Raw genomic sequence first — 15,988 nt, 5'->3', positions numbered from 1 at the left:
TTTAGACAATGAATGCCATAGAACGTGGAGGCTTCATGGTCTTTGCTTCATTCCATTATACATACTATTTAGCCAGCCCACTTCTACCATCTGTATAAATTACATATAATTTTTTTTCTATTCTGGTACTTATACTTTATCACATTTTCACTAATTATTTCACTTTGTTGTACTCTGACATGAGGTTTGTAGGGAACACATGCACTGGTTTATGATATCAACACCGATCATGAAACATGGGAATGGGTAAATCTGAAAGAGGTATACTGCTCTTTTAGAACTTGAAACTGTTTCTTGAGTCATCTCCTTTTCAATTGCAGAATTTGATTTGTCATAAGGCTTTGTTCCCAGATGTCTCCTTCAGATATTCGATGGGATGGTCCTGTTCCTGAAGGATTTGGACGGGGTGCCATTAAGAAATCAATTGGCTGTGGGGTTATTTTGTCACAAGATGGCAATGGAAGAGATCCTTTAAAAGGACAGTCTACAATAGACCATAGGCCTTCACAAAATCGTACAGGTAGGAACGGTATGAGGGATATTGAGCTACGCCAAACAGATAGGCTTCTTAAAGAGGTAAATACCAACCACCTAACAAAATTATTTTACTTGCCATTCTTTTCTTTAGACATTCTTTAAGCTGGAGATTCACTTTTATGTCAATCAACAATTAATATTTTTAAATTATGGTCTATATTTGAAAACTCATCCAATCTGATAAAAAAAATTCCTTTACTTGTAAATCATCTTTAATTATAAAAATATTTGTGTCCTGTTATCACTCTGTTTGTTCTTTTTTCTTTTAAAATTTAGAACTGAGTTCAATCTTTTTTCTCCATTGACTTATGTTTGGATTTCAAATATTGTTTCTTTCTTTCTTCACATTTTATCACTTTTGAAACCAATTTGTAATATCAAGAGTTGGCACTTGGTTATTATGCCCGTGAAGATCCTTGTCATGCCATTACATGTAGGGCCCACTAAAACCCATTGATAGATGTGGCAATTACTATCTGAAAAAAGGAGGCGGCAAAATCAGCGTGGAATTTAATCTGATTGATGGTTTCTAAGACAACTATATGAATCGAGATCTGAAAGTCTCATTGATCGTGTCCTTTTTTTAATAAAGGGAGAAAAGTGTAGAAATATAGCTCAGCAGAGAAACATACAAATGCTAACTGAGCATAGCTCCCAAATGCACAAATTCAAAACACTTATACAAAACTGCTGTCTAAGATCACATTAGATCAAAATTCCTAGGAGAACACCTTTAATAGATAATAATAAAATAACAAAATTGCTCGTTTGGACCACAGCATAACAGAGGATACTCAGCTAATGAAAAGAGATCCCTATATATGAGAACCATCTGCATTAGAAGCTCCAAATAAAACATCACTTCTTAGAAGCAGCAGCTTTCCTGACTAAGGTTTTAAGGACCTGGATCACCTTGGCTTCAGTACATTTGATCCAGTGTTCAACACACTCTTGCAGCTACCACTGAGGATAATGCAATTTCCCCTTTCTAATCTGCAGCACTGAGTACATTTCCCATTGGCCGAAGTATAAGTCTGGATGATAGGAAGTGTTGCAAAATAGGATAAGGTGACTGTAGTTCTTTGTGTCTTTCAGTTGGATTAAGTTAATTGAGTCTGTCAGTGGAATAAGTGACTGTGTCTTCAGTTCAGGAGAGGTCGCTTCAGTTATGGCCGGTCAACCCATATAATCGGGAGAGTTTAATTGCCAACAATTTGAGGGAGTTGTTGTTCAGTTAGTTGCCTATAATTGAGGGAATTTGTGCTCAGTTAGTGCCACTGTTTGTGGGACTGATTTCATATGTTTGGGAATTGCTCTGAGCTGGGATTATTAAACAGCACCTATAAGACAAAGAGAAATCATCTTTTGAAATTGAAAACAAAAGATTTATTTCTCTCAGAGAAATGTAACAATGCTTTCAACAGTTCTGAATGTTTGGAGGTGGAAATCTACAGGCAGCTCAGTCAGTTCCTTGGGGACTGAAATCCTCAGAACATCAATATTGCAGACTGCAGAACTTCAGCAAAATTATCTGAACATCAAAATTGCAGACTGTAGAACTTCAGCAAGATTATCTGAACCTCAAAATTGCAGACTGCAGTACTTAAGCAAGATTCTCACGGAGCAGAAATCAGACCAACATGGGGATAGAAACGCTCAAGGAGCAGGTCAAGATTCAGGCATTTGCATCAGACTAGTATGTTCAGATTTTTTAGTTGTATCAGATGGGTAGATTTGAAGTTGTATATGCGTGTGTGAATAAATATAAAAACACAAAAATATTTATTTTTGTAGTATTTCTTGGTTGTTATCTATGTGTATTTAGATTAGGTCACTAAAGTGGCATCAAAGCTAACATCATGCCAGCCGGCAAATCATGGACAAAATTTTAAAAATAGGAAAGACAGCAGAACTTTTTCAAGATACACTGATGGAAATTTTGAGGAGCCATGATAAAATGAATGAGCTACTGGAATGAAAGTTGCAGCTTCAGAGTAGCATGCAAAATCTAGATATGTGTAGAACATCACAGAGACAGGGAAGCTCAATTGTAAATAACTGATCAGCAGTTAGTCCTATTCCAAAACCTGCCAAACACCCCTACTAAATGCACAAATAACAAACTGTATACTAACTGATTGTATTGCTACTGAGTGTTTCTACCCCAAGATGATAGGTTCACGCGTGAAAAGTTTCATTTCCAATGCTCAGCTGTTATAGCAATGCCACCAATACAAATGAGAGTTGAATGTTGTTAATTTTTCTAAAATGGCCTCCTCTTATGGCTTATGCTTTGTTTTCTAGACCCAGCTCCTTCTCTTATGCCACTTCTAGGATACTGTCAGTGAATGGGATCAAGAAGGGGTCCTTGATCGTGGCTGTATCGAGGCACCTGAAATCTACACAAATCCTTATTTGATTGGCTTCCTTCGTTAAAGATAATCACTCACGTTTCCACTTCAAAAATTATTTTGGCCTCTAGCATCTTGTCAATTTCCTCGTTCACCTTGGCAGCATAGTTCTTGTTCATCTGGTATGGCCTCTTCTGTACGGGTTGGGCACCAGATACGAGAGGGATTCAATAAACACAAAGTTCTAAAGGGATCCCCTTCGGGTCCTTGTATGTCCAAGCGAACACATCCTTGAACTACATGAAAATTTTAAACGCCACCGCCTTCAGTACGGGGTTCTAATCATCTCCAACTAGAATAATCTTTGGGTTATCTTCGTCATCGAGGTTTACTTTCTTTATATCTAGTTCCTCATATTTTATTGCTTTGTCCCTTTCAAACCGGTGGGCTGGTTTGTCATCCCCCCATGCCATTCCCTCCCGATGTTCTCCATACTTCAGGGTGAAAGAAGCTCTCTCCATACCTTCACCAATCTCTTCAATCTCCCTGATTTCCAACATGTTACAACTTGGTTGGAAGACCTCATAGTCCTCCATCTGCCAATGGAATAGCCCGTTAAGGGAGTTGGTTTCATCCTCCAAACATCCTTCCAATTCTAGCACCCCTTTGTCAGTGGGTTTCATCTTCCTCTTTCTATCCTCGGAACCCCATTCATAGTCATTAGAGTCATTAGAGTCCGAGTCAGAGGATGCCAACTCTTCACTTACGGCTTGATTTTTCAGATCGATGACGTACTTTCACCCTTCGCTCTCGATGGAGAGTGTGTTCTTCCAGTTATGGTTTGCCTTGGCGGTGATCAGCCAACTCCTTCCAAGGAGGGCATTGTATGCCTTCTTTTCTAGTGGGATGACCACAAAATCTAGGAGGAAGGGTTGAGTGCCAATGATGACCTTTTGTGCCATGAGCGTTCCGAGAGGTTTGATATCGTGCTGGTCGGCACCTACCAGTTGGAAGGTTGGCGGCCAACGTGTTGGCTTGCTAAGGTCCTTCCAGGTCTCTTCCGACAATACATTTACTCTGGAGCCTCCGTCGACAATGGTATCCGTCAACTTCCATCCCATGATTTCCTTTTCTACCACCATTGGCTTCCTTCCAACCCCTACTGTGAGTAGCATGGGATCAGTAGCTAGGTTGCCGAGTGTTTATGTTGTTGGTTCATAGTGTTCCTGGCTAACTAGTTCAACCTCAACTACATTGTTGAGGGCCACCTTCAATTATGGCATATTTTGTAGAGGGTCTACCGCCCATACAGGTATGGTGGCTTGCAACATTTGCCTCATCATAGTTTTTTTGGACTTCGCCTGTAGTGGAGTACTAGTAGCTTCATGTGAGACCCTTCTTTCTTCCACCATCGCTTGTTCCATATCCGCCTTTGCCTCTCAGATTCTTTCCTTCTCTGTACATGGAACAGGGTATAGTGCTTTTTTTGTTTGGAGCCCGGTGATGGCCAGCACGTCCTCGCTGGCTCTTTTATGTCCAACATATTTACTCCTTTTTGCTTCGAGCAGTCCGCGTCCTCATGGTTTCCCGATCCACACTACTTACACAACTTACTCCCATTATTTTTACCGCTCTAGCATTCGCGAGTGAAGTGACCCCACTCGTTGCACTTTTGACACTAGATCATGGGTCTCCCCTTTGCATCCTACTGGATTTTTCTTTTTGAAGTGTTGTTAGAATGGTTATTCCCTCGTCAATTGTTACGATACCCTCTTGGCAAGGCGTTCGAGTTTGCTGGTGGTTTGGGTGGTGTGGTTGGCGGGGTAGCTTGTTCCCCTTGGATGAAGAGCACTTGTGTGCTCCTTGTTTTCAAGTTGTACAGGCATTCCTTGATGGAATGGCCTAGTGCGTCATAGAATGATTTTTTGGGGTAGGTGCCCTTGGTATGGCCTTCTACCTTGCATTTGGTACACCATATTTCCTTGCTCTCCTTGGCACTCTCCTTCCCTGCCTTCAATTCCTTCATAATTCGCAGCATATCTCTCTGTAGTGCTTGTACGGTTTTGACTCTCTGTCGCTACTTGCATCCATATTGTCATCATCATTGGTCTTTTTCTTCCCCCTTGATGTCTTGTTCTCACTTTCGATATCCATCGCCCGATTGTAGGCGTCAGTGTACGATGACGGAGGGACAACTTTCATCTTCTTCGTGAGAGAGAGGACCAATCCCTTGATAAAACACTGCTTCTTCAATTCATCTGCCATCTGGTTTTCCATTTTGTTTGGCAGTTCCTTGAGCCTACTATTGTAAGCTCGTACGGTTTTGTTCTTCCCTTGTTTGGTATTATATATTTTCGCTATGATTTCATTATCATCCCTTAGGAGTTTAAATTCTTCTTGGAAGGCCTTTTTCAAGTTTTCCCATGAGAGTGTTTGCTCTGTTTTCAACTCCATGAACCAATCAATGGTCGATCCTCTCAACATGGCCAAAAATGATCTCAGCTAATAGCGAGTGTCATTTTGTCTTGTCGACAGCTCTATGGTTTCACAGGTTTTACAATGCCTTACAAGATCTTTTGATCCGTCTCCCATGAACTTGAGGAGTTTCTACCTCTCCACTCCTAAGACTTGTCGGGGGAGTCACCATCCTTTTGAATGGAAGCGTACCATGTGCCCAAGACCAGATTGGATCATCTGGCTTTCCACGTTCTAGTGCTTTACTTGCACTCTCGACCATGTGCGAGCCCTCTACGTGTTCACCATCTACATCCTCCGCACCTTGGTTACTTCCCTCGTTTCTGGATTCCCTTCTCCCTAGGGTCTTTGGTTCAAGCCCCCCTATTCTGGGTGGTTCGTCTGTGAGGGATAAATTTTCAATTTTCTGCAGATTGATTTCCAAAATTTTGGCAACCTTGGTCTGGAGGTTTCTCTCTTCTCCTTCGTTGCGCTTTGACTGTGCAGATAGACTGCTCTCGAATTCGGTTCCAAATTCTTCACTCGACGTTGAGTGTGTGGCTTGGTTGGCGAGATCTTCCTCCGCTACGACTAGAAGTGGTAGGTTCCTGGAAACCTCTACCAACTAGTTCCACGTACATTGTTTTTGGCTCTAGCAACTGCGGCTCCAACTCACATTCCGACTCTTGCTTCTTTTTTGATTCTCTGAGCCTTCAACAATTTCTCGTAATCGCCATTTCCACTCACTTTGTTCTCTTATATGAAGAGATCTCTGTACTGATTCCTCCTCTACCTCTTGGGTGTTTCTAGTACGTTGTCGGTCTTTGTTCGGTCGTAGGGGTATTAATTGCTAGGGGTACGACGTTTGCGCGTATCCCTCTCCTCTTCTTCCCTACGGTTCCATTCTTCATATTGTTGCAATATTTGCTGCCGATGTCGTTCCTAGTTGCTTTCCTCTTGACGGTCTTGCAGTTCGCTTAGATTCTATGCCAATAGCGTTGGAAGACTTTTGAGAAGATGGAAGACAACAGTGTTCACTGTGAGTTCGCCATGCATTTTGCCTTCAAGGACGTCTCTCTCCCGAGCTTCCCTCTGCACATACTGGGTGTTCGAAACCTCTCATAGGTCTACCAAGTTTACTGTCAATTCATCCTCCCGTACTTCCACCTGCGTCACTTCTTCTTGGGTGTCACTTTCAGTTACTAGTAATTGTTGTTGGAATGGTCGGCCCATTATTTGTGCCTACCACTTGTTGCCATATTGATCTCTGAGTTTGTCTTGGCAACGATGCCAAAATGTTTACTCCCTATGGTGTGGGTTCTCAAACTACCAGAATTAAACAGAAAATAATAGGTACATGAATAGCAATAGCATATATAAATCCCAAAATAGTCATTGCAAAAAGCTAAAGCTTTTATTTCCACATATAAACTGGATACAACAACAATGATCCTGTTGCCGTTACAATATAACATATATACTACTCGATGGTTGGCAGAGATACCAATCATTGGCAACTACCAACTAACTCGGGAACATTACATTGCCATTTATTAAACTAACATAACAAATTATTATTCATATGTTGGCAATTTACCGCCAACACCCTTCATCAAATTTGGGTGAACAAGAGGCAACAAACAACCACTTTGTCAACTATTGTGTAGAATATATGGCCACAACACATGCTTGTATGGAAGTGGTGTCATTGAAGATTAAGTAATAGTATTGGTTTTAAGAGACAAATAGCATTGAAAGGTGATTCACAAAGTGCAATTTGTTTGGCTAAGAATCTTGTTTACCATACAAGAAAAAACATAAACGTCTTATTATTCAATTACTTTCACATGTGTTGATATTTGGATTCGATACATGTTGTTGATTGTTAATTGAACATATAATCTTAAGAATTTATTATTCTAGTCTGTCAATCCTTTGTAATAGGGGTGGAAATCCCCAACATAAGGCACCCCCAACCTAACAATATTGGAGGAGACCCAACAAGTGCACTAGTGTTCAAAAGTTGTGTTTGTGGCCTTGAGGTCTTGCTCATGACTTGTATTGTCGGGCTAGTGACCTTTGCTTGACAATTGTCTTGTCCACTATCTCTCCTTGCAAGTCACATCCCCAAGCACAAAAATCACTCTCTTGTTCTCTAACTATGTTAATTTTGTGTTCACTCAACTACTCTCCTTGCAAGTCACATCCCCAAGCACAAAAATCACTCTCTTGTTCTCTAACCATGTTAATTTTTTGATTACTCAACTATTGTTCCTTTCTAGGTAGCGCAACAACAATGAAGTTAGTTGCATAAAGATCCTATGCTTAGTGAATAAGATTGCAATAGACGTACATTTTATGTAGTGATAACTCTCCTAAATTTTGGTTACTATATTTAGTGTTAGCTTTCCTCAATTTTGGTGCAAGTGTCTAGTCAACTTTTTGACAGTTTTAAGTTTTTTTTTTGGTTTTTGTTTTGGGTAAAAGAGCAATTATATTTCCTACTTTTACGAAGATTCTAAATGATGGTAAAAGGATGGGGTGCTAACTTTAATCAGCACTCTAGGTTTTATTTTGGGCGTTCCAAGTTAGTAAGTCTATTTAGTGACCATGGACACTCACTTTTGTAATACAAAGGAAAATTTAGATAAGCAGTATTGTATTGATTTCATTAGATTTGTTTTGTAGGCTAATATACTTTGAAAATAACATTTTTTATTAAAGTTTAGTTTGTAATTAGGGTTATTTTTCAAGTGCAAAATTTGCTTACTATGGTCTAAATTTTAACAAATAGACCTTGCGTTGTACGACTTTGAAGCTTTTTGTGATCCTTTATCAAAATTTCGTGATTCTTGTGTTGCTTGTAGATATTAGGATCAAACTACTTGTTATGAGAAATAACTTGCAAAGGTTCTTGGAGGGGAGGATAAATGAAGTTTACTAGGAAGACTGCCTCAATAAGTCTTTTGATTGGAATGCTTTCACCTTAAGAATTGTAGAGAATTTCAGGTGTGTGAGGTCCTAATAGTGTTGGTTGTGATTAGTGGTGGGTTCTACGAAAGTGTAGAAAAACCCTAAGGAGGATGCTTAATGTGCGTGTTTGTGCATTTGTGTAATGGAGGAGTGTAGAAGGTGGATTCAACAAGGTGCCATGGCTATTGTAGTATAGAAACTTAAAATTGCAATTGATACCTAGAGAGAGATCCAAAAGATCAAATGGAGGTCTAAAGTTGCTTTTATAAGGCTTGATTTGTAAACTAGCCATTGCAAAAACATGGCAAAGCCTCAAAGCTAATGTTTTTGGCTGTTCAAAATGTCTTTTGATGGGGGGCACTAGCGCAACTGTGCTAGTATATAATGTCACTAGCTCACCCATGCTAATGTTCTTTAGGACACAAGTTATAGGATACTAGTAACAGGTAGGAAACAACTAGCGGACAAAGTTTGTCTTGCATGGCATCTTGATGAATGGTTTTAGGCAGAAAAATAGGCTAAATGGGACCTAAAACATGTCAAAAGGAATGGCCACTAAAATGGGCATGCCAGAGAATTAAGAATGTGAAGTATGCAATTTTTGACTCTATAACTTGAAAAAAAATAAAAATTATTAGATCCAATGTAATGCCCAGACTAAGGAAATATCTTACTACGTCCAACCATGACTAATATTATTTTTTATTTAATGAGATTCTTCACACCCCTCAAGTAGATTATGTAGGAGGCTAAAACCTTTTGACAAATTTGAAATCACCTAGCCACAGCGAAAAAGTCACCCTGCGATTTAGAAACTTTATTGCTAACTTTTTCTATCAGCCACCCCCCATCTCCTTAAAGGAAGGCCCCAAAGAAAAAGGGATCTCTATATACTTGATCAATCTAAGAGTGGCCCACCACTCCCATTCTTTATCAGCAAGCTAATTCAAAGGGGAATCTAAGTAACTTAGGATGATTGACTTGTGAACAGCTTTGGAAAGAGAGGCAAATAGTAGATAACCAATCTATTCCTAATTAGGCAACACCAAAGTTTTGATTGGAGGTACCCAGGGGCAGTCTCTGAGCAAGAAATTTAGAGCTTCAACATCAATAACAAATAAGGCAGGAGCAAGGCTACTTAACCTTGTTTAATGGACCTTACAATGGAAATTAAGGAAAATATTCTCCATAAGAACTAAAGTGAGTAGGAGCATCCGTGAAAATAATTTCAGCATATCTGCAAAAGGTATGTCCAAAAGCCAAAGCTCTCATAACCAACAAAATAAATAACCAGTCAATGTTGTCACAGACCTCTTCAAAATCTGTGGGAGTAATCCGCCTCCTTTAAAATCAATAAGCTGAGTACCATTTTGGAGGGTATGCATTGGGAAAAGGACTCTTACATCCCACAACCCCACCACTTTGCCTTCTACTCAAATTGTGGGAATAATCCACCTCCTTCACAACATTCTCAACCTTATCACAAGCCATTGGTGTGTATCTGAGCTATCATTCAATTTTTGTCTTAAAGAAAAAGGAAGCTCTTGGAAAACCTATAGCATCTTTGGAGGCATTGGAGACCGTGGAATCAAATCCTCACATATTTGGGTTCAGCATGGAAGTTTGGGAGACATGCTTATATCTAGAGGCAGTCTCCAGATTTCTAGATTAGTGGTTAGGGCCATGCCTCTTTTATGATTATCAGAAAAAATCTTGACGAGGGGGAGTAAACTCAATGAGAGGAATCTCAGGAGAGGTCAAACCCGCTTGAATCCCACATCTACTTGAATGACAACATACTCATTGTGATCATCGATACCAAACATTTCAACCACTTCAAGATAAGGGCTAAGAGTCTGGCTTACCCATTTTGGCAAGAAAACCTCTTTACACCAAGGTTTAGGTTCTTTTCTTTCTTATCAATACCAACAAAAGGCCTATTGAGTAGGGGAAAGTCATTCTCATATGTCCATCTTTTTGCATAAGAAACAACAACCCAACCCATCCCCCCTCCACCCAGCCATTAATCTTATAATTGTAGACAACATGCAAAGTGAAGCAAAAAAACTAGGTAATCAAATAGTAAGGAAATTGAAATTCTGTGTTCATCTAGTAGCCTCGATTTTAATAACTTATTCTAAAGGTTTCTGTTGAAATAGTAGCTAGCTCGGATACCTATTGTATTTTAATGTTGTCAATGACAATTAAAATACACTTGTATTATCTTTAATGTAAATGTGTCATTGGGCTGGACCCAAAATGTAACGTGGAAGTCAACTCAATGTGTTATTGGGCTGGACCCAAATGTAGCGTGGAAAGGCAATGCAATGTGTCATTGGGTTGGGCCCAAAATGTAACGTGCAAAGGCAATTCAATAACTATTGGGTTGGACACAAATGTCCAACGTGGGAAATATACAATAACAATATAACATTATTCATGCAAGCCGACTTGAGGATGATTAGTGCCTAAGGTTGATATATAACTACTCCAAGATGAAGTCATTTGTACACACAATCATTTTTATATTCTCCTATCTGGTCCCCTAGCAGGGATCCTTCCTAATGCAAACTTGTGCAAGGCGATTATGCAAACTCTTCAAGGTTGACTGTAGCGAAGTTGTCAAAGTTCATCTCAAGGTCTCTTGTGCAAATCAGATCCAGACATCTGCTGCTCCGCCTTATCATCTGCTGTTAATGAAGGGCTGCATTCATCACTGATTTCTTGAACTGCAATCTGAGATAAGTCATTGCCTTGTAAACTGTCTATATTTGAGATAATACATATCACATTTAAAGGCTGGGTTTTTCAACTCCAAGAGGGAGGTTTTCCCAGGGTATTGGTGTCTTGTGTCTTGTGTTTTATTGCTGTTACTGTTTATACACAGTCTGATTATAATTAAATTGGTTAAATTAACATATGATTGCTTAAAATTAACATGGTATCAGAGCTTTAGGTTCATTCAAATAATCAGATTATTAGTTGCCCTTCACTTTCAGTTTGTTGTTTTAGTTTTGCAAGATGGTTACAGGTCTAAAAGTAGAGGATAGACTTGAAGGTGCCCTCAATTTTACATCATGGAAGGTTCGTGTCTTTGCACTTGAAGAATTAGAGCTGTTACAGTTTGTGGAAGATATGGATCTGATTGAACCTTCGGATCCGGAAGAGCTAAAGCAATTCAAGAAGAATGCTCTCAAAGCAAAGAAGTTCCTTATTGATTCCATGAAGGATCATCTTGTTCCAGTCATCTCCAAATTGAAGACAGCCCGAGAGATGTTCAAACATCTAGAAGGGATATATAAGATCAACAACATCAGCCGGACACTCACATTGAGGCAGCAACTTCTTCAAGTCAGAATGTGCAAAGGAGATTCAGTCATGTCCTTCTTCATGAAGATTTTAGAATTGAAGGACCAACTCAGCGCCATTGAAAGCGAGGTTGTGGACAAGGATATTGTCATGATTGCGTTGAATGGTCTTCCTGACTCTTGGGATCCCTTCATTCAAAGCATAAGTGGAAGAGCTGAATTCCCTTCCTTCGATCACCTCTGGTCAGATTGCATTCAAGAGGAGTCACGCTTAGTTGCCAGAGAAATGCATAAAAGCTCTCGTGGAGGAGATCAACATGTGCTTGCATCTCAACATGTTAGAAGGAAGGGAGGCCATTGGAAGAAGAACAACTTCAAAAGAGATAGAGACTTCAGACCTCCAGCTTTCGATTTAAGGAAGAAGCCAAGGGATCTTTTGCGTGTCCGTTGCTTCAGATACGACAAGTTTGGACATTATGCCAAAGAATGTCAGAATTCGCCCATGCAAGGGGAAGCCAACCTGAATGAAGTTGCAAACTCAGAGGATAATGAAAACTATCTCTTCATTTCTGCTTTGTCCAGCAATGTGCCAATTGATAGCAACACTTGGTTGATCGACAGTGGTGCATCTAGACCAAAGAAACGAGACTCAGACTCGGCTCGGACTTGGCAAGGCCGAATCGGACTCGGACTCGGGACTCGGAGTCAGACTCGGCTGGACTCGGGAAAGTGAAAAACTCAAGAAATTTAGAGATTTTTAAAGATTTAAAACTTGTTTCAGGCACCCTTTATTGAATACACCTTAAAGACACAATAACGTCATCAAACTCAGCTCATTTGATTACATACACAAGTGTACATCAATCACATAAGCATAAACGCAAATTGTAGCTGAAGGAAATAACAAACATAGATATATAAATATTGTCAAATGTATACAATATTACAAAACTCATGGAATAAAAAATCCATGTAATCATATGATCATCATCAAATGTTTCATACAAATACCAAAGGTAAATACAACTACAAGCCTATGGCTCAGAGGAGCCCACACAACAGCACCCTCCGGCCCCGGCCCCATGCGAAGGCGTCTAAGGTAGGTCCTAGATGATTCGATAGCCATAGTTGCTCCTCGTGACACCATGCCATGCTCACCAACATCAGGAACATCCGTGTCACTATCTGCCTCTGAATCTCCTGTCTGTGCTCGTGCTCTCCGCTCCTCCTCTGCCATGGCTACAGTCTCGGCCTCTATATCTACCTGGTTGATCCAATCAGTGTCAGACTCGAAGGTTAAATTTTCCCTACTTCTATCGACGCAGTTACCCCCCATATTTTTCGACGGGGGTTTGGGGGCAGCGCCCCCAAGGTGGGGTCAAGGGGCAGTGCCCCGCGAGGCCAAAAAAATTATTATTTAATAAAGGCGTCATGTGTTATTTTTCTATTGGCTGACATGTTGTAACCCTAAGTTTTCTCATTCTTGGGCGGAGGTTGTAGTGAACAAAGACAAGACCATTCATTTTAAAAAAACTTTTTAAAATGTTTTTTTTTGTCATTTTACTTAACCCAGGCAGTAGTTGAGTTTGGGGCTCGGGACTCGTCGAGTTTGTCAAGTTTGAGCCAAACTCGCCAACTCGGCGAGTCTGGCGAGTTTGCTCGCTAGACTCGGACGAGTCCGAGTTCGAGTCCCAGAGACTCGACGAGCATGGCTTAGACTCGGACTTGCCGAGTTTAGGCGATTCATGGTGATTCTCGTTTCTTTGATCTAGACACATCACGGGATATCGAGAGCATCTCTTAGACTTGATGGAGAAAGAGTCCAATCTTCATGTGGTAATTGGTGATGATGCACAGTATTCGGTAAGAGGCTTTGGTAGTACTTCTTTAAATTTAGAATCTGGTATATCCTTGCATCTTAGTGATATTTTATTTGTCCCTGGAATTAAGAGGAATTTAATTTCTATTTCTGCCCTAGAAGATAAAGGTTATCAAATAGCATTTTTTGAGGGTAAAGTATTTGCATGGCCTAAGAAATCTAGTATTAAATCTGCTCCTGTTATTGGAAATAGATATGATAGTTTGTATAAGCTTTCAGCTAACCCCATTCGAGCACTTATTCATGAAGCTCCCGAATCTAGTGAGCTATGGCATAGAAGGTTCGGTCATCTTCACTATCAGGCACTTCCTTCACTTGAAAGGATGGTTAAAGGTATGCCTAAACTTAATCAATCTCATGATGATGCTTGCAAAGGTTGTGCATTAGGTAAGAACACCAAAAGTCCATTTCATAAAAGTGAAAGTAGAGCTAAAGAAAAACTAGCACTTGTTCATTATGATCTATGTGGACCTATGTTTGTCCCTTCACCTAGCGGATTTCTATACTATGTTACATTTATAGATGATTTTTCTAGAAAGACTTGGATTTACTTTCTAAAATCTAAAGAATCTGATGAAGTGTTAAGTAGGTTTAAAGAATTTAAAGCTCTATCTGAAAATATGTTTGGTAAAAGGATTAAAGTGTTAAGATCTGACAATGGAGGTGAATACACCTCAAGGAGCTTCAATGACTTCTGTGCAGAAACTGGAATTAAGAGGGAGTTCTGCGTTCCCTACAATCCTCAGCAAAATGGTGTAGCTGAACGAAAGAATAGAACCATTGTTGAAGCTGCCAAAGCTATGATTCACGATTAGGACCTGCAGATCTTCTTATGGGCTGAAGCATCCAAGACTGCTGTGTACATTCAGAATAGATGTCCTCACCGTGTCCAGAAGAACATAACTCTCGAGGAAGCTTTCACAGGAGTCAAACCAAATATCAGCCACCTAAGGATCTTTGGAAGTCTTGTCTATGTTCATGTGCCAAAGGAGAAGAGGACTAAGTTAGAGCCTTCCGGGAAGAAGGGTATTGTTGTTGGATATAGTGAATCTTCCAAGGCATTTCGCATCTACATTCCTGGTCAAAGGTACATTGAGGTAAGTAGGGATGTCACCTTTGAAGAAAATATTGCTTTCAAGAAATCTAAAGGTTCTCTTATTGATAATGATAAAAAAAGTTAATGATAATCAAGATATGGATATTGATACTAACCCTGAGATTCAGAGGGAGCCTATTGAGCCTCCTGAACCTATTGAGAATGATGATCCTCCTGAGCCTCTAGTTCCAACTGATGGACCTAGAGATATTGCAGTTAGCAAGAAAAAATCCCTTTGGGTTAGAAGCAAAATTCAAGATGCAGAAAAATTTGCAGCTCCTAGTGGCACTTTCAGAGAAAGTAAGAGACCTCAGAGGCTCCCTAACTATGTTGCAATGATGTGCAACATCATTGAGGCTGAACCATCCAGCATAGAAGAAGCTATGAACCAGCAAGCATGGAAGTTAGCTATGGACGAAGAGTATCAATCCATCATCAAGAATGATGTCTGGGATGTTGTGCCTAGACCTAAAGGTAAGTTTCTGATTGTAGTATAGAGAAATATAAAGCTAGATTTGTAGCTCGTGGTTTTTCTCAAAAGGAAGGCATAGATAATGAAGAAACATTTGCTCCTGTTGCTAGATATACTTCTATTAGAACTATTAGAGCTATTGCTGCAGCCAAACGTTGGAAATTACATCAAATGGATGTAAAGACTGCCTTCCTTAATGGTGTTATTGAAGAAGAAGTCTATATTGAACAACCTGAAGGTTATGAGATTCATAATAGATAGACTCATGTGTGCAGATTGAAAAAAGCTCTCTATGGCCTCAAGCAAGCTCCTAGAGCTTGGTATGAAAGAATTGATAAGTACTTAGTTAGTTTAAGATTTTATAAGCATAATGTTGATCCTAACATTTACTTTAAAGTATTTAATGGTGAAATGTTAATTCTGGTTTTATATGTTGATGATTTATTTCTAACTGGTGAAAATAGTCTCATCATTAGGTGTAAGAAAGAATTAGCTACTGAATTTGAAATGAAGGATCTAGGTCTAATGCATTACTTTCAAGGGTTAGAAGTTTGGCAAAGACCTAATGAAATTATTCTAACTCAAGGTAATTATACTATTGATATATTGAAAAGATTTGGTATGATGGATTGTAAACCTATGTCTACTCCTATGGAAACTAACTTGAAGAAGTTGAGTATTTCTGCAGCTAACTTTGATTTTGCAGATCTCTCAGAGTACAAGCAGTTGATTGGATCCTTGATGTGTCTAGTCAACACTAGACCAGACATTTGCTATGCAGTGAGTGCATTTAGCCAATTCATGAACCAGCCAAAGCATGTTTACTTGGTGGCAGCCAAGCACATCTTGAGATACTTGCGTGGAACAATTGGCTATGGGCTGAAGTATCCAATCAACACAACACTCGGAAGGCTACTC

At 39.7% G+C, this 15,988-nt stretch overlaps 1 protein-coding gene across 6 annotated transcripts in view; it reads left to right on the top strand.

The window, feature by feature from the left end:
- The window catches only part of LOC131054560 (protein EMSY-LIKE 3), a 38,568-nt gene that overhangs the window by 12,089 nt on the left and 10,491 nt on the right, over nucleotides 1–15,988 (top strand). For all 6 annotated transcript variants that reach the window (XM_057989131.2, XM_057989143.2, XM_057989124.2 and 3 more), the window contains 2 exons: nucleotides 193–261; nucleotides 352–576. In XM_057989131.2, the coding sequence (XP_057845114.2) occupies nucleotides 193–261; nucleotides 352–576 (294 nt within the window). The remainder of the gene's footprint in view (nucleotides 1–192; nucleotides 262–351; nucleotides 577–15,988) is intronic.

The sequence above is a fragment of the Cryptomeria japonica genome, chromosome 2 (genome assembly GCF_030272615.1).
Source record: "Cryptomeria japonica chromosome 2, Sugi_1.0, whole genome shotgun sequence".
Classification (NCBI taxonomy): Eukaryota; Viridiplantae; Streptophyta; class Pinopsida; order Cupressales; family Cupressaceae; genus Cryptomeria; species Cryptomeria japonica.
Note: the sequence above shows the minus strand (reverse complement) of the source record. Positions and strands in the feature narration are given on the sequence as shown.